This window comes from Solea solea, chromosome 10 (genome assembly GCF_958295425.1).
Source record: "Solea solea chromosome 10, fSolSol10.1, whole genome shotgun sequence".
Taxonomy (NCBI): domain Eukaryota; kingdom Metazoa; phylum Chordata; class Actinopteri; order Pleuronectiformes; family Soleidae; genus Solea; species Solea solea.
The window spans coordinates 24,231,642-24,249,918 of NC_081143.1; the positions used below are offsets into that span (position 1 = coordinate 24,231,642).

The following is an 18,277-nucleotide window of genomic DNA, read 5'->3' on the forward strand; positions in this document are numbered from 1 at the left end:
CCAAGTTACATTTATATCCAAGTTAATTTCGAAACAACAACACATAGAAATATTCCCTTGATGTTCCAGGTCCTGAATGACAATCTATTGATTTAACAGTAACCTAACATAACATAGCGTGACCTAACAGTCAAAAAAACCTTTATACACCAAACCTAGCACAACAGACATGTCAACCTACAAAACTGCTAGATATTTTCCGGTACCTTTTATCTAATGAACTGAAATAACATCCACAAAGGTCCACAAAGCCACGTTCATTTCCTTGCAAGAATATTTAATCAAGGGCTTAAGGCCAACAGTTAACTACCATAACTGTTCACAAATTACACTGTAACACGTAATCCTGCATTAACCATTTAAACTAACCCTAAACTAAATTAACTCAATATTGGCTCCCATAATATGTATGGAGGACAATACTGTAGAGGACAATGATAAATAAATGAAAGAATGAATAAATACAGAAAAAAAGAATAAATAAAAACACATTGATTAATACATTTATTAAATGTATTTTTGTATTTATTTACCCATTTATTAATGTATTATGTCATTTATTCATTCATTAGTAATTGATTTATTCACTAATGTATCTATCTATTTATTTATCTATTTATTCATTATTTTACTCCATAGGTATTTTCTCATTTATATCAATATAGAAACCAACTTAAATGTCATTTCATCATTCAAACCTATTTTCTGTCAAATCAGTTCCCATAAACACGTTATATGTATGCAGCGCCACATAGGCGTGTAACATGACTTGAATTTATTTTTACGGGTCGTAAACGCGACATAACAAACTTAAAAAATTCCGAGGCTCATTGAACGTCACATGAAGATAAACAGACCCACACCGTGCGCGCATACAGTTTAGCTAGGCTACGTTACCAATTACCTCACACTAATGTAGCGCGTTTTAAAAGGAAAAGTTGCGCTGTTTGTATGCGCCTAAAGCTCGAAGAATACACATGTAAGTAAAATGAATGTAAAGCTGTTGTCAGCAGTTGTCGTTGAGCTCACATTACTTCACGTTGACAGTGCCGTTAACGCTAATGAACCTTTAACCTTACTTAGCTCCAGTAATGTAGCGACAGCTACATATACTGTCTCTCTGCGCCGAGTGCTGCTCCTTGTTTTCCCTGAATATCATCATTTCTCCGATGTTGTTGTCACCGAGGTCGGAAAGCTGCAGGTTTTTCCAAGCGTGCCATGTGTACAGTTCGTATGTGAACTTTGGCATTCACATGACTGTCTGTGCACAGTTAGCTTCAGTGTCATGTGTTAGAGAGTGGACAAAATGTGCAGAAACTTTGTAACACACTAACACTAAACACGCGGAGCCACAGAGTTGTGTTTGAGACATGCACAAAATGGAAAGCATGTATTTTAACATATTCAGCTGAATTTTAGGTGAATGGACTGAATATAATACAACTAAAGTAGCTGTTGCATAACGTGGCATGTGTTTTGCGTGTGTTGACACAACTGTTATATATATGCTCCTGGTCTCTCTCTTCTATTTCTACGTCAATTCCCTCTTGTCCTTTCTGTCCTCTTCCTGTCCTCTGTCCACCATTTTTCATTTCAACCCAACACTCTCGTTCTGTCAGAGTTTTAAAAGGGAGTTTTTTTCTCTCCACTGATGCCTAGTGCTTGCTCATTGTGTGAATTGTTGGGTTTCTCTGCTCTCTTTAATGTTGCAGTGCCCTGAGATAATGTATGTTGTGATTTTGGCACTATACAAATAACATTGAATTGAAACATTTTTACTCAAATACTGTACTTGAATACAAAAGTATATACTACACATGTTTTAGATTTACCGGTGGATCTCGTTGGTAACAACATCACAGATACTAATATTAATAATAACTTAAATTTCTAAAGCACATATGAATATCTTATACCAATTATGATGCAGTGCCTTGTTACATTTAATTTGTGATACGTATCATTGTGTTAACTAATAAGTTCTAAACAATGGATATACATTGGCTAATAATAGATACATATCTATGTAACATACATTACCACCACCAAGAATATAAAGTAAGCAGCCTTGGTAAAAGTTTGTGCTCTCTGTGTGCTTTCTCTATAGCTACAACATTATTTGATAATATGCATGTATATATTTATAAAGTTACCCTCTAAAATGAAAGAAGCTCTCTGGATCTGCAGGATGAGCACTTTAATGTTTGATACTTCACACCATTTCTTTAGTTAGCATTTTGAGTACAGGACTTCTACTTTTTTACTACTTTTTTTCGCACTCTGGCATTTTCCACTTTTACGTACCTACAAGACATCTTTAAAGTGACCCCACATGAGGGTCACTGGGCTGCTGGTGCAAATCCCAGTTGGCATAGGGTGCAAGCTTGGGTACACACCCTGCGTGGACAGGTCACCAGTCATTTGCAGGTTCAACATATCGAGACATACAACCATTTGCTATCACACTTACACCTACAGATAATTTAGAGTGTCCAATTAACATCTGCATGTATTTAGACGTGCAAACTCCACACAGAGAGGGAGGCAAACCAGCAACAGTGCTAGCAATCGCCTCTACATTTCACATTTATTGTTTTGTGTCACATCTTTCTTCTGTTACAGTGTTCAAAAATGAAACACTTGAAATCAGCGCCACTCACCACTTCACTTTTTCTTATGCACACTTCACCAGGAAATGCGATTCATCACATTACTGAAACTCTTGTCATCGTCTATGTCTCTTTTTTCTTTCTTGTGTGTGTCTTCAGTCTCTCACGTTGACAAACACACACACAGTCGGGATGGTTTCATACAAGAGGCTGAACCCTGAGGATGTTCAGTTTTCCACCGCAGTGTTGTTGGAGGAGCCTCGCCATGGTCCTGCACAACAAGAGGTTTCTTCAGTAAGTTTATGAACTGAAAAAACGTTTTTTTTCTGTATATGTCAATCATTGCTGTAGAAATGCCGTCATCTTTTTGCTAAAAGTCGTCCGGGAGGTATTTTCATCCTAATTGTCTTACTGCACTTGGGTTTTTTGTTTTACTGTTATTGGTAGTAATTTGTTGTTATGTTAATTTATATGAAGTATATTATTAGTAGTATTTATGTATGTAAAAACGGATGTAAAAACAGCATTATTTGTCTAATTGTGTTATAAATATTGTGCTAACTTTACATTCAGTGGCCACTTTATTAGGTTGACATCATTATAAAGACAGGATTTATGGCTGAGCTGTATATTTTAATAACTTACTATGTGTTATTTAAAGATTTAGGTTACAGTTGTATACAGTGACCACTTCAATTTTTTTGTTTTACTCTGTTTGTTACTTATTTATTTCCTTGATGTGTTTCAAGGGGCAGGAGCCAGAGGAGGCCTCCCTGCTTCCACGGATGCCGTCGTGCTCCGTCACCACAGGCCTCCTGGTGATTGGCTGCTTGCTGCTGCTTCTCTGTGGTGGCTGGCTACTGGGCACTATGTTCTGGATGCACAATACGCCCAGCCAAGAGCCGCACAGACCCCCAGCACCTGCCCCAGCACCAACACCGCAAACGGCAGTGAACAAGACTGCAACTGCCGCCCCCCGTGAGGCTTGCAGTGTGATCCCGGAGGCGTGGAGGTTTGACTGCTACCCTGAAAGAGACGTGGTTGTGACCAGAGAGATGTGTGAAGCAAGGAACTGTTGCTTTATCCCCGCTTCCTCTCCCGTCTCTTCAGCCGTCCGTCCGTCAGGGAGAAACGGCATCCCTTGGTGTTTCTATCCTTCAGATTTCCCTTCCTACATGCTTGAGTCAATAAACGAGACATCCTTTGGACAAAAAGGTGTACTCGTAAGGAAGGCGAAGACCTACTACCCGGCAGACATTCTCACATTAGCTGTGGAGATACGACATGAGACAGACACACGGCTACGTGTCAAGGTAAGCGAAGCGACACCCATAGCAGTCGTGTGAAGTTCAGTTTCTGTTTTTATAGAGGAACTTGGAGGGCATACGGCTCAGTAAATCATATCAAATGAGCACAATGATGATGAGGTTTGTCATGTGATTGTGAATCACAGCTTTCCCTGCAGATGAATGAATCAGTGTTTAAGTGACGACAAAGTGCTCTCTGGGGTAAAGTTTAAAGACAAAATTATGCTTAATGAATGTCTTCATTTTAACAAGAAATTTGCTTTTCCATTCGCTTAACATCTTTCAGCTTATGTGTACATATATATGTATATATATATATATACATGTGTGTGTATATGTGTGTGTGTGTATATATATATATATATATAATGTGTGTATGTGTATATATATATGTATATGTAAAAAACTTGCAGACCCGTTATATTTCACAGGACTGTGCAGAGAACCCTGTATATCATAACAGATACTCTCAGATATAACATGTTAAACATGTTTTGTAGCAGCACCATTAAAACCACTCAGGTTTGTATTGCTTTTGGTTGTATCATCCCTGTTCTATTATCTTTTTGTGTCTCGCTTTAGATCACCGACCCTTCCAATCCACGTTTTGAAGTCCCAATTTCTGTCCCCACCCCCACCAAGAAGGCAGAAAGTCCAGCCTACATTGTGGAGCTTTCAAAAGAGCCATTCGGTCTCATCGTGAAGAGAAGGTCTACAGGAGCAGTGCTGTAAGTCCAAAGTCTTGTGTTGCTAGTACAAACACATCTTGTACATGACTCATACTTTCATGATACGTTGACGCGGTTGTCCTCTCTGGTTAGGCTGAACACCACAGTGGCTCCTCTCTTCTATGCGGATCAGTTCCTCCAGTTCTCCACTTCTCTGCTCACGCAGTTCATCTACGGCCTGGGAGAACATCGCTCCACCTTTCTCCATGATGTCCAGTGGGACACACTCACCATGTGGGCCAGAGATGTGCCTCCTATGGTATGTGAGAGCCCATGTTTTTTATTGTTCCACTTATAGTACACAATGCATAGCTCGGCTTCCCAATCAGCTGTGACGGTAGCAGCTCTATAGGACTAAAGCATGACCTGCATGTATCTAAAAGAGTCAACAGCACATTATATATCATAATTGTTGGTGTCCTACTTTTGTGAACATGATATCATTTATTTTGTTACTCAAAGATGAAATGATTTGGATTTTGGTTGACGGTCAAGATCAGTGGTGGAGGCATAAAACTTGTGAATAATTTAAAATGATGTGTTCCTTCCTTCCTTTCCTTTATTGTAGGAGAAGACAAACCTGTACGGAGCGCATCCATTTTACCTTGCGATGGAAGACGGCGGGACCGCACACGGCTTCTTCTTGCTCAACAGTAACGCAATGGGTCAGTCTGCTCTTGCACCCTCAGAACCTCTGCTTCCTGTTGCACTCCGTGACATCGTGAATGTTTCTGTAGTAACAAATAGCTGATGTGAAATATTCCAACTGTGTGCAACAGTTAATGTGGCTACATTTGAGCAGTTTCATAAAACCAGAAGTTCCATATGGACTCCGGTGAAATTATTATGGCAAAGCAGTAAAACAAAGTTCATACATACACTGTTGATGTCGTATTGTATTTCACTTTTACGAGAGCTTTTAACCAAGACAGCTGCTTGTTTAAATATATTTACCTTCTTTATTACCCGGCACATGCTGTTTACTCTCTGTGAATCTCTTTACTCTCTGCTGTCACTGACTAAATATCCTCAGTTGCATCTGTGTGCTTTTCTTATGAAGGTTTCGTCTTTGTTTTTTCTGTTTTGTCAGATGTGGTACTCCAACCGGCGCCGGCCATCACCTGGCGGACTATTGGTGGAATTCTTGACTTTTACATTTTCCTCGGCCCTGATCCTGGTTCAGTTATTGAACAGTATGTGGAAGTTATAGGTCAGTATGTGTGTGTGTGTGTGTCAAACTGCCAAACTGACAGGAGAAGCTTGAGTGAGGCAAAGCTCTACTCACGCTGCTGTAACATGAAGTAAGGTTTTTAACGTAGGCAAAAATAAATTTTGTGATGATCAGTGTTTATTGTGACAGAAGATACAAATTAATTAATGTCAGCGTGCTGAGTGTATAAAAAACAACAACTGAGAAACTGCTGTGGCTCAGAGAACGTTAGGCGGTCTCAAGTCCATCCTGAGGACAGATTGTGTTCATGCTGCTCAGGATTGTGGCCCCATGTGTCCTCAGTCTACCTCCCAATGTGGTTTTTGTGAATGGAACTGAGGAAGCATTCAGTATGGATTTGGAGTGTTCATGATTGGATAACTCAGGATATCGGGTCTGAACAGGGACTTTATCTGTGGAACATCTTTATGAGCTTATGTTTTAATTTTATCTTCAGTTTTGATTAATCTGTTCTCTCTGTAATCAGATCGTCAAACACTAGATTTGTATGTTTTTTTTGGAGACATTTGAGTCCAATTGAGTTAGTTTTCTCTCCTTCCTGTCTTGTAGGATATCCAGCGATGCCGATCTACTGGGCTTTAGGATACCACCTCTGTCGCTGGGGTTACAACACAAGCGATTCTACCTGGGACATTGTCAAGAAAATGCGGAATTATGGGATACCACATGTAAAGTAGACTCAGCAGATTCTGGGTTGGTGTTGAGCTTTTTCCCCATTGATTTTTCATTTGAATTATTTGTCTATTTGTTTGTAGGATGTGCAGTGGAATGACATCGACTACATGGATCAGTTCCTGGACTTCACTTTTGACTCAACAAAGTTTGCAACACTGCCTGACCTGGTCAAGGATCTGCACGCTCATGACCAGCGATATGTCATGATACTGGTACACAGGAGTTGTACTTTTATGATTCAGTTTTTTTTTTTTAAATCGGATTTTAATGTTGTGTGAGTGTGACAGGGAGTTTGTGTTGTTTATCATCCTGCAGGACCCGGGTATCAGCAGCACTCAGCCTCAAGGCTCATACTGGCCATTTGATGAAGGACTGAATAGAGGAGTTTTTATTAAAGATGCTGAAGGAAAAACGCTCATTGGAAAGGTGAGACTGACTTGCCCCATATGAAAAATTATATAATATTTGATTTACTTTTTTTTTGAGAAGATCAAAACAAAGAAAAACTTGCTAAACTATGATACTATTACGGTATTATCAACATTCTCCTTAGATTCTATCAATGTGCAGTGTTATCACTGTGTTTTATGAGCAATATTTATTTATTTATTACATTCACCATGTTACATTCAAACACTGTAAAATAACTATTTATCATACTACTTGCAGTATGCAGTATTCTTATTATTTACTCCTATCTTCTCCTATTACGGATACTGCTTTGTTGAATCTGGTCTGTGTATATATGTGACATTTCACAAAGACGACTTACTCTGCTGTGTTTTGTTCTCAGAATGAAAATCAGAATTTGAAAAAAAGAATCTTCACTCTTTCCTCCAGGTGTGGCCTGGTCTGACGGCGTATCCTGATTTCTCTGACAACGTGACACACGAGTGGTGGTACGAAAACCTCCAGAAGTTCCACGACAAAGTGCCGTTTGATGGATTATGGATTGTAAGTTAGACTGTTATCACTGTGGAGGTCATCTGAATTTCACGACATCTTCTCCCTGACCTTTCTTCTTGTCATTTTCTAGGACATGAACGAACCGTCAAATTTCCTGGATGGGTCGACTAATGGCTGTCCGTCAAACAGTTTAGAAAATCCTCCTTACACACCTGGTGGGAGACGCAGATCTCAAACATAACCACACATATAAAGAGCTTAAATGGTTGTGAAATTGTCAAATTGTGTTTGTTTGTTTTTTTTCTTATCTTCCAGGCATACTTGGAGGTTTGTTAAGAGCCAAAACAGTGTGTGCCACTGCACAGCAAAAGCAGTCCATACACTATAATATGCACAGCTTGTATGGACTCATGGAAGCCAAAGCATCAGCCAAGTTAGCACCTCTAAAACACACACACACACAATAGATAACGTGACAAAATTGGAAAACTGTCTCTCTCTCTCTCTATCGCTCATAACTTTGTTCTCGTCTTCATCTTGTCCAGCGCTCTGAAGCGGATCATTGCAAAGAGACCTTTTGTGATTTCTCGCTCCACCTTCCCCAGTCAGGGCATGTACTCCGGTCACTGGCTGGGAGATAACCGGAGTCAGTGGAAAGAACTTTACACGTCTATAGCAGGTTTGGGCATTCAGACATTTATTTTGCTGAATAAACTGTTATCGGTACAATGTGGCGTGTTTCAAACACAAGTTTTTGTCAGGTTTCGATAAATATCTGGATGGTTGTGTGTACAAAAAAAACATAATTCTGCTTTCTTCCAAACTTTATTTAGACATTGAAAATAAACATTTTATCCTCTAGTTTTTCTCTTTTGCACCAAAGCTCCAGTCAAAATTACTGTCACTCTACAGAGCTTTTAAATCTCTTTTACCTTTCTTCCCTCAGATTGTGGGCAGATATAAAATACAACCCTTTTTATTCAAGTCTTGGTCTTGAAGACCACTTTTCGAAGGACGCAGTCTTGTCTCTGTCTCTGTCATAGAAGACTTTTAAATCAAAGAATCGATTTACTTTTACTTGATTTACTTTTATGAACCATTATTGTGATTGGACGGAAAAACCCCTCGTCTTCAAATGCAACCAATAAGTCGTGAAACTTCTCTGTCACAGATATCGGCTGTTTCTCCTTCACATTAAGTATGCGTGTGGTGATTTATAATTATTTTGTTATTTTTTTAGTAATTAAAAAAAGTTCTTATGGATCTGTAAAATACTGTAGAGACTAAAACACTGTGATATTCTGTTGATACTGCACAGTGTTCTTGGTCTTCAGTCAGTCTCATGTCTTGGTCTCCGTACCCCCCGGGTAATTTCATTACTTGGTTAGTCTTGGTTAGTGTAGTCTCGACTTGACATCTGTAAGTTGACTGTGTGCCGGTGCATTTTCAGATTTGTTGTGTGTTAACATTCTTTAGTAAATGCAAATATGTTGGTGATACTCGTTTTATCTCTCACATTTTCTACCGTTTGCTGTTTTATAATTTATTTATTCATTTATTTTTTCAGGTATGTTGACTTTTAATCTTCTGGGCATCCCGTTGGTGGGAGCAGACATCTGTGGTTTCAGTGAGGAGACGGATGAGGAACTGTGCGTCCGCTGGACACAGCTCGGAGCGTTTTATCCCTTCACACGCAACCACAATGCCATCGACCTGAAGGTAACATGTTCCAAAGAGAGAAAAATGCTTTCAAAGTGCTGTAGTAAATCAAATTTGGACTTTTCCTCAAACTGTCTTGGCTTAAAAAAACCATATTTTTAGGCTCAGGACCCGACGGCCTTCAGTTCTGTGGCTCGTACGGCCATGAAGCAGGTGCTGCTGCTGCGCTATTCTCTCTTCCCTGTCCTCTACACGCTCTTTCATCACGCACACGTACACGGACACACTGTCGCGCGTCCACTGATGTTTGAGTAAGTGGAACTTGTCTTTTTTTAATATTCTCCTTTTGAAGGATCGTTGTCGTTTCTACATGCTTTCCTGTGTGCGCTCAACAGGTTTCCTAAAGATACAAGAACCTATGGGATTGACAAACAGTTCCTTTGGGGGAAGAGTTTGTTGGTGACACCAGTGTTGGATCCTGGAGTCGAAAATGTGGATGGTTACTTCCCTGAGGGCCTGTGGTATGACTACTACACGGTAAGAACTACACTTTCAGCCTCACTGTGCTATGATATGAGTCTGGAATTTCATGTAAAGAGGGAACTAACGTGAAGATGCTCGTCAAATCAATCCAATAAAACCAAATATATTTTATTGTATTTGTGTTAATAGATGGTCTGAAGGAAGGGATGATCACTTTGTCGCCTCACCGTGTTTCTCAATTTCTCCTCAGGGCGACTCTGTGAGCAGTAAAGGTGAAGTGCTTCAGCTCCATGCACCTCTAGATAAGATTAACCTGCATTTGCATGAAGGAACTGTTTTACCAACACAGGTAAAAATGATTCTTAATGATCAAACCCTTTTTTTCTGAATGTTAAAAAATGTGTTTAATGCAAGAACAAAGACACAAAATGACAAATCAACAATATCTCCCAAAGTTAGCCCAGTATACCTATAACATAAAATAATCCTTGTATTAGTCCCACAATGGAGATATTTAGAAAAAGCTTCTGGAGATACCATCTTTGAATCAATCAAAAAAGTAGTGAGAGAGCAATCAGAACATGAAGATTCTGGCTTTCACTCAGTCCACTCAGCTCTTTAATCCAGGTTCCCCTCCTCCCTATAATCCATACTGTGATTGTCTTGAAATGCCCTTGTTGCTTAACATGAGGCTGCCATTGGCAAACGTGTGTTGAGAGGCAATGAAATCGTTTTATATTATGTTTCTTTCCCGAGTGAGGGTGATGTTCAATGTTTGAGTATCAACTGTATTCGAGCAGTGTGCCCATCTTATCTTTCAGACGCCCAATCTGACGCTGTGGGTGAGCACTGGTCAGCCTCTGCACCTGGTCTCAGCTCTCTCTGACGATGGTTCAGCCAGTGGAGATTTGTTCTGGGACGACGGCGAGAGCATTGACACGTACGAGACCAACAAGTACGCCTACATCATCTTCAACGTCGCTCAGGTGCTCGACTTGTTAAATCTGTCTGTTTCCGCCTCGTTCCAGCTCCTTACTGTACATCTGTCCTGTAATCACTTACACTGGAAAAAAGGCCACTCCAAAAATAATTAATACAAGATTTTTTTTTTTGCTTGTAATAAGCAAAAAAAAAACATCTGCCAATGGAACAAGTGAAAAGTCTCTTGGTAAGATTTCTTGAAAAAAGACATTACATTTAAGTCTTACAAGATAAGGGTGATTTTTAGCCATATATTACTAGTATTGTGATGTATTGTGTCTCATAATAAGCTTGTGATGCTCAAAAATTGTATTTTCTCCTCAAAAGTAGCATCTTTTTTATGTCATCCTGTTTGTTTTAAGTGTATTTAACTAATTTTTAGTTTTATAATTGTGACACTGTTGTAGATTTAAGTCCACGATCACGTAGCTGCCTACATTCGTCCTGTGACTAAGCTCAGATAACACTTACTTTCAGTTACATGTTGACTGCAGTCTAATAACAGAAATCCCTGCTCTGACCTTTCAACCGAATCATATTAGAAGTATATTAGGTTTAACAATGTTCTTAGAAAATTGGTGTCGCTATCAGCTATTGTAACAAGTTGTTTTTGGGGGGCCCCCCTCTCAGTTTGTAGCCCCAGGCCTGTGGCAGTGCCCCTGGTGGATGTTACTGGGGAATCTTTAAGAATCTCTCTTTAAGAAACATAAAGTAACACATTTTTAACAAGATAATTGATTTTGTATTTGATTAATCAGTATTTAATGTCTCTGACCGTTGTTGCTACACTGAATACACTCATTGACTGAACCTTGAAATGTCAAACAGGAAGTTCAATGTTTAGATACCGCCTGTTTGAATGTGTGTGTGTGTGTGTGTGTGTGTGTGTGTGTGTAGCAATGAGACGTGATCATGTGACACCTGTGTGCATCCTCTTGCTTTATAGAAGGTGATGACGTCTCAGGTGCTTCACGGCAACGTGGAGGCCACGTACATCACCGTGGAGACGGCCTCCTTCTACGGCGTCAAGGAGGAGCCGAGCAGAGTGCTGGTGAATTCCCAAGATGCAGCGTTCACCTACAGAGCCAACCAGGTGAGATAGAGGGGTCAAAGGTGAAGAGGTGCTCGGTATTTATGCCGTGAACTCAACTGTGTATTTAACCAACCTCTAAAATAAAGAGGGGAAGTTCCTGGTGGAAGATTCTCCACGACAGTCTGAGATCTTCAGAAACCTTTGATTAATCATTAAAGGAATAGGGAAAGGGATTTTTGGACTTTCGGTGTATGGACTCATTTTAACCTGAAAACATCCTGTGAGTAAGTGCTTTTGCGCATTTTTCCAGAATAACTTTAACCATCTATCATTTACAATTTACTGCATGTTAAAATAGTGTATTAACATTTTAAAATGAAGAAAAACACAAACGTTTTATTGAGAAAGAACACTGTAGTTGTACATGAACACCATATTTTGCATGTTACATTTGAAATTTGAACAGTGAAACATATTTAAAAGACCCAAACATTTGTTTTGTCTCTCAATGTCCAAAAAAAAAAAGGCCAAAAAATGGAAACTTCTATACAACTCTCTCCTCTCTGGTGACAAAGACGCTGATTCGCCAGCTTCCTATACTTAGTATGACTATACTTTTATAACATTCTCTCTCTGTCTCTGCAGGTTTTAACAATTCCAGATCTTGGGCTCAACCTCAGTCAGAATTTCACCATCAGCTGGGTGTGATGAATCTCATAGTTTGAGCGACTGGTTTAACTTGACCCAGTGCTGTAAGTATTCACAGAGTGGCGTTTTTTCGTTGTTTTGGCTCTTTTAATCCAGAACGTTAGACATTACATTGTTATCCATACACTGGACTTGCACCTGTGCACCTGTGTCACTGCAGCAAGCGGAACATGTGCAGCCACCGGAGGTCGCTATAACCACATTTTCTGCTGCAAAATTATTGTCCAGTCATGTAATGATTGGAAACATTAGTTTCCTGACAGGAAATGAATGCCAGCTCAGTTCTGAACGACTCTAAGGGTCAGTGAAAGTTTTTTTTTTTTTTCTGTACGAACGCTGAAGAAATTGTTAATACAAATAATTGCTGTGTTACGTTTTAATGTTGGTTGCTGTCCACGTTTTTAGTTAAAAAAAGTAAGTGATGGAACATTTAAGTCATTTCCTTTCAATGTCGTGATGCTGCAAACATCTCTGAGACAAAAAATAAGTTATTTTTACACGCACAGTTTCAGTTTTTAAATAGATGATGTTTTTTCCTCTACATTCCCACTAAAAAGCACAACAATGTTGTAACGTAAACAAAAAAATTGACATCTTGGGAAAATGGGACTCACTGTGAAGCATGTGAACGCATGATTATTTTTTCACATTAATTATGTTTTTTTTCATTTAAGGTCTAATGTGTTTGCGCTCACGATCCAAACTGAACTGTTGCTCCGTCTAATCTTAATTATGGACAGTTTAATGTCGACAAATTGAGCATTTTATTTCGATATAGTTAAAAAGCACAAAAGCAAACACGCCTGTGAAGCTACGATATAAACCCTCTGTATAAACTACAATAGTTTAGATGCTGCTTTAAATGTATGCAAAAATCTCAGCTTTGGCTTTAGCGTTGATTTTTTTTTTTTTGGATTACTTCCTCCCATTATAATAAGAAGCAAATCAGCAGCAGAAGGATGATGTGCAATAAATCAAAGATATTTACTTCCTGAAAATGTGACCCAAGTCTGACTCTAGTCCATGATGTATAACATGTGCTTTAATGCTGTTTTTGCACTGACCAGTACTACAGCAATGTAAAGGTAGATACAGGTGCCTTATGATTCCTGTTTGCATGTTTTTCAGTGTTTTTTTTTTTATTTTTATTTTAAGGTTTGTTTTTCCTTTTACAACAGAAAAACTAGTGTGCTGCTTTAACTGCAAACATGACAACAAACGCAGCCGTCAAGTGTAACTGTCGTCCAACTGTGTAGACGTCTGTGATTACAGGCTGCAACCAAAACCTGAAGCTGGATGTGTTTCTGGAGCTGGTTGTTTGACGTTTACAAGCTCAGTAACTTTGATTCTGTCTGGATTTGACCTTAATGCTGTGCAAAGTATCTAAATATGTATTATAAAATATATATATATATATATGGATTATCTGCACCTAATGATCAGTGTATGTGTAAAGTAAATGACACAAAACCTAAGAAGCATGTTAAGATGCAAATCTAAAGAAACTAGCTGTATGTGTTTAAATTTCTCATTATAAAAGGATTAAAGTAAACGTAGAACTTTCAAGGACAAATCACAGGTGTTTTTTTCTTCTTCTTTTAATTGTAAATGTTTATTTAAAGTCATGTTTTGAGCTCTGCTGCTGTGATTCTGTCTGAATAAATTTTTATTTTGCCTGAATTTGAGTTTGAAGCGTTAGTGTTAGTACATGAGCCACTAGAGGGCGCAGTTTGTCAGTCACATGCAATTTCATTTCCTCTGGAATCAATGCATTTGATCCACAACAGGTCACAAAAGGATTTATGTAACCAATTATGGTAAATCATATAAACTACAACCATTATTATTATTATTATTATTATTATTATTATTATTATCATTATTATCAATAAGAAGTGGCTTTGTTTTTGTCTTTACAGTATCAAGAACTTGAACTCTTGATAACCTCCTCTTCCTATTTTTAACTCTGTATGATGCGACTTAATTTAGCTTTCCATCCATGTACATCCTCTTTTCGTCCGTGTTTCTTTTATAATTGTTGTTATTATTATTATTATTATTATTGCCTGGGGTCCTTCAAACACCTCCACCCTTTAATCACAGAGGAATCTCAGGATGTTATGTCGTTATCTGACGACTGAGCAGAAAAACATCTTCCAAACTTTTTCCAAAAACTAGAAAAAGGTGAAGGAGTCATACATTTGTGTGTATTTCATGAGTCATGGGAGGTGAACAAGTATCTGCTTGTGTCCAACACACACACACACACACACACACACACACACACATGCACATGCACAATCAGTTGGTGAAAGTGAAAGCAAATGGCCTGATTGTCCCTGTGATTGCAGGGTTGAGTTGTCCTTCGCTGCTGATACAGACTTACAACAGACACGTTTTTATTGGCTCTGTGCAAACGTTCACAGGCTAACTGTTTCCAGATGGCCGTGTGTGGAGGAAACATTTATCATCCACAGAGAGGGAACCAAAGACAAAGAAAGGGAACCAGAGAGGGAGAGAGTGAGGACAGCGGGGGTCTGTCAAAAGCATTCAGCTCCACTGACGAGGGCATTTCCTGTCTGGATTTGGGAGGATTAAGTATTTGTGTGTGGGGGGTGTTTGTATGGTCGGCATGTGGAGAGAGAGGGAGAGAGAGAGAGAGAGGGAGTCAAAAGACTTCACATGTGGAGAGTCAACGGCAGTTTGTGCAATTCAGAGCTCATCAAAGCAAAACTGAAAACAGATTCTGCAGAGCAGAAACAAAAAGTCTGTTTTTAGTGTCAGTGGAACAAAAATGTCAGATATGTGCGTCAAGTATTTTTGTCCCCTTCAGAAAACATCACAGAACAAGTAGATCTGTCTAATAGTTGTACTGAAATTGAAAAAAACTTCTGTTTTTCAAAATAAAGCAACCTTTGTGACTGACAGATGATGGGGAAAAAACTATTTCCTAGAGGTGAAGCATTAAGGGATGGCTCGCTTGCCCTTTACCTACTTCTGCTCAGTGCATTAAAGCCGCCCTGTTTCGTCAAGATAAGTTTTTAAACTTTCAGTGAGTCCATGGGTGCATTTATGCTACAAAACTTAAATAATTATCTCAAATATTTTTATGCGAGCTGATTGATTTGATCATACAGGTGCACATACTGTAGGACATGGGTTTATATTGTACATCCATACAGAGTATATGCCGTTAGGTCACAATATACTGTATTTTATGAACATTATACAAAATAATAATCGCTAAGTAAAGCATATAAGCAATACAAAATCAATTATTTAGACAAGTAGGTAAACTGTAGCAACTTCTTTGCAGTGATAAGGTAACTATGATAAAAAGCAGTGCTGGGAGTTGTTTTTAAAAACGTACAAAGTTTAATTATCAACTCACTGTAGTAATAAATACACAGTTGATCTATGACCATGTGGCGTTCATGTAACAACTGGATTTATTTTCAGTGGAAGAGAAACAGCCGTCAAACTAGAACGGCACTCAGTCGAGTTCATGACTTATAAAGTCAAATTTATCATTTTTCATCATTCTTATTTCCCACCCCTCGGGGGAACAATGAAGTCCCCCCCCCCCCCCCCCCCCCCCATAATCCTGCTAACATGCAAACACACAGATGTGGTCATGAGTGAAAACATAAGCCACCTCCTTGGTGGATGTAACATAAGCCCTCTGTTAAGGATGTTCTGGCCACAAAACCCATAAGAAAACCCCAGTTATAACTAAAATAATATATATTCAGACATTATATAAAGTTCTTTTACCTTTGGAGCAAGAAGATGACTGGGTTTTCTCTGGGTTCTCCAGTAAGTGTGAATGTGAACGTAAACAGTTGTTAGTCTCGACATGTTGGCCATGCGATGGACTGGCGACCTGACCTGTGACCTCTGTCAGCTGGGATTGGCACCAGCAGCCAGCAGGTAGACAATGGGAGGGATGGACTCTCATTTAAAACATCAGTACTAAATATCAGGCATGTCCAAAGTCCAAAGATGTGGCTCTGGTTTTATGATGTATTATTTATGGCCCTGAAGGGACTTGGACAGAAAATCGGCTCCAGTCACTTTCCTGGGAAGGAGGAGTTGTTGCTTTGAAACCAGAGTCCTGGGTTCAGAACCCTCCTGTGACAGAGCGAGAGTCTATCTCTTATGTTATTATTTGACGTTTTTCACTCCTGCGTGGCTTAGATTTGGTTACATTGCCATTTAAAAAATTACAAATTGTGACAATGAAAATGAAATTATTATAAAACAATTCGTTTTAAAAAAGGTCTGAGAGGCTCCTTGGCCCCCTTGTTCTAATTAAGGTTACTTTACGTTTCACTGAAATCTTGCTGTCTGTAAATTACTAATAAACCACCCAATACAACATGAGGTGAAAGTAAAGATCAGCGTGTTTGAATGGAGTCTGCTGCTTACGAGCACCACGTGTGCAGGTGTCAGGTAACTGCTGAGATTAGAGGAAGAAAAGAAGAAACCGCCCGCCTCCTTTAACACACCCAAGCAGACATGACATGACGTAACATGACATGACATGACATGACAGGACGGGACAGGACGGGACAGGACGGGACAGAACAGGACTTACACAAGCTACGACCACACCTGGTTTCCTGGTCTCACACTTAATCCTCCACTTTACTGAAAGTATTACACACATACCCTTAAAAAACCCTTAAACCAATCTGAATGTGTTCCTTTGGTGACCCACGTGTAAATAAGGCCACACCTACAGTGTGTTCGGGTGAAATTTGTCAGTGTGTCGGTGAGGTGACTCAGCAGTGTTGAGGTTACTGCCTTGTGTTGTTTTTGATTTATTTATTATGCAAGTGTAAACACGGCGGGTTTGTAAATCTGATCCTGATTATCTGTTAAGCTGAAATATTTAAATGTGGTTATGTTGAGGGGAAACGGGACGATGAATATGTTGTTATTTTTAGCTTTTTGTTTGTGCGCTGACATTTTGTTTCATCAACCTGTAAGTCAGGTGTGGCAAACTCGCGGCCCGTGGGCCACATGCGGACACCATCCGTTATTGTCAAGTCATTATATTTCTGTAGGTTTTTTTTTATTTTTGTTTAATTTTTACACTTCTGTGGAGGATAAAGCGGTAGATAATGGATGGATGCATGTTTCATAAATAAGTATTTATCAACACAAACACTTTTATTTTGAAAATCTGTAAAATGTCACCATAAATATTGTTTTTTCATATTTTCAATAAGTAATCCATGTGTGAAATTAAATATATATATATATATAAATGTAATTTTGGCAGTTATCTGCGAGGATTAAAGCAAGTCTATGTAACTTTTGCTTCTGCTGTAGCAAACCCGTGACAATGAAAGCAGCTTTTTAATGAAATTGAAGTGTCAGTTCAGCTTTAAGGGCCTGGTATATGCAAAATTGCGTCATCAACACGCAACTTTGGAACTGTACGCAAAGAGTGCAAACTGAACTTCCGCCCCACCAGTAGGTAGAGTATTAAGCCCCGCTCACCAAGCAGAAAAACCATTTTGACAACAGAAGAAATAGTCGCCAAGGGTAGCCATCCAAACCTCGACCTGGCTGACACCCCGACTCCCCAGACCTGCTCAAACCAGACATGTCCGAGGTAGCTGCAGCATTGTTCTCTTCTTCTTCTTTGGCAGGAATGCTTCCTATTCCCTGTGTCCAGACTTGTACCGCCCTTGTGGGATACTACTGGAAACCTGACGTGCGAGTATACCAGGGTCCAGGGTCCAGGGTCGTGCAATGCTGCATGTGCGCAGAAGTGTACCACAGGCTTTACTCTTGAACTTTCTGGGCCTGACTCTGGCAGTTTGAGTCTCTGAGTATCAACACACACACATGTCGTTAGTGGTTCCTGCTTTGTCACTGTCACAGGGAAGCAACAACACTATCAGGTCAGAGTTTTGTATCCTGATAGACAGCAAGTGAACATTAGT

The 18,277-nt window shown here is 39.3% G+C and overlaps 1 protein-coding gene across 2 annotated transcripts; it reads left to right on the forward strand.

Annotated features, from left to right (window-relative positions):
* Nucleotides 1–839: 839 nt before the first annotated feature.
* gaa2 (alpha glucosidase 2) lies at nucleotides 840–13,996 on the forward strand. 2 transcript variants are annotated; one of them, XM_058641222.1, is made up of 22 exons: nucleotides 840–979; nucleotides 2,769–2,903; nucleotides 3,359–3,922; nucleotides 4,499–4,644; nucleotides 4,738–4,903; nucleotides 5,213–5,309; nucleotides 5,735–5,854; nucleotides 6,425–6,543; nucleotides 6,631–6,762; nucleotides 6,866–6,976; nucleotides 7,391–7,504; nucleotides 7,587–7,671; nucleotides 7,772–7,889; nucleotides 8,002–8,135; nucleotides 9,024–9,175; nucleotides 9,278–9,426; nucleotides 9,511–9,652; nucleotides 9,849–9,947; nucleotides 10,420–10,584; nucleotides 11,526–11,672; nucleotides 12,258–12,364; nucleotides 13,499–13,996. In XM_058641222.1, the coding sequence occupies exons 2-21, from the start codon at nucleotides 2,802–2,804 to the stop codon at nucleotides 12,318–12,320; spliced, it is 2,925 nt and encodes a 974-aa protein (XP_058497205.1). In that variant the 5' UTR covers nucleotides 840–979; nucleotides 2,769–2,801; the 3' UTR covers nucleotides 12,321–12,364; nucleotides 13,499–13,996. The 2 variants fall into 2 exon arrangements, with proteins under 2 accessions (XP_058497205.1, XP_058497204.1); XM_058641221.1 differs by having other exon boundaries at nucleotides 12,258–13,996.
* The last annotated feature ends 4,281 nt before the right edge of the window (nucleotides 13,997–18,277 follow it).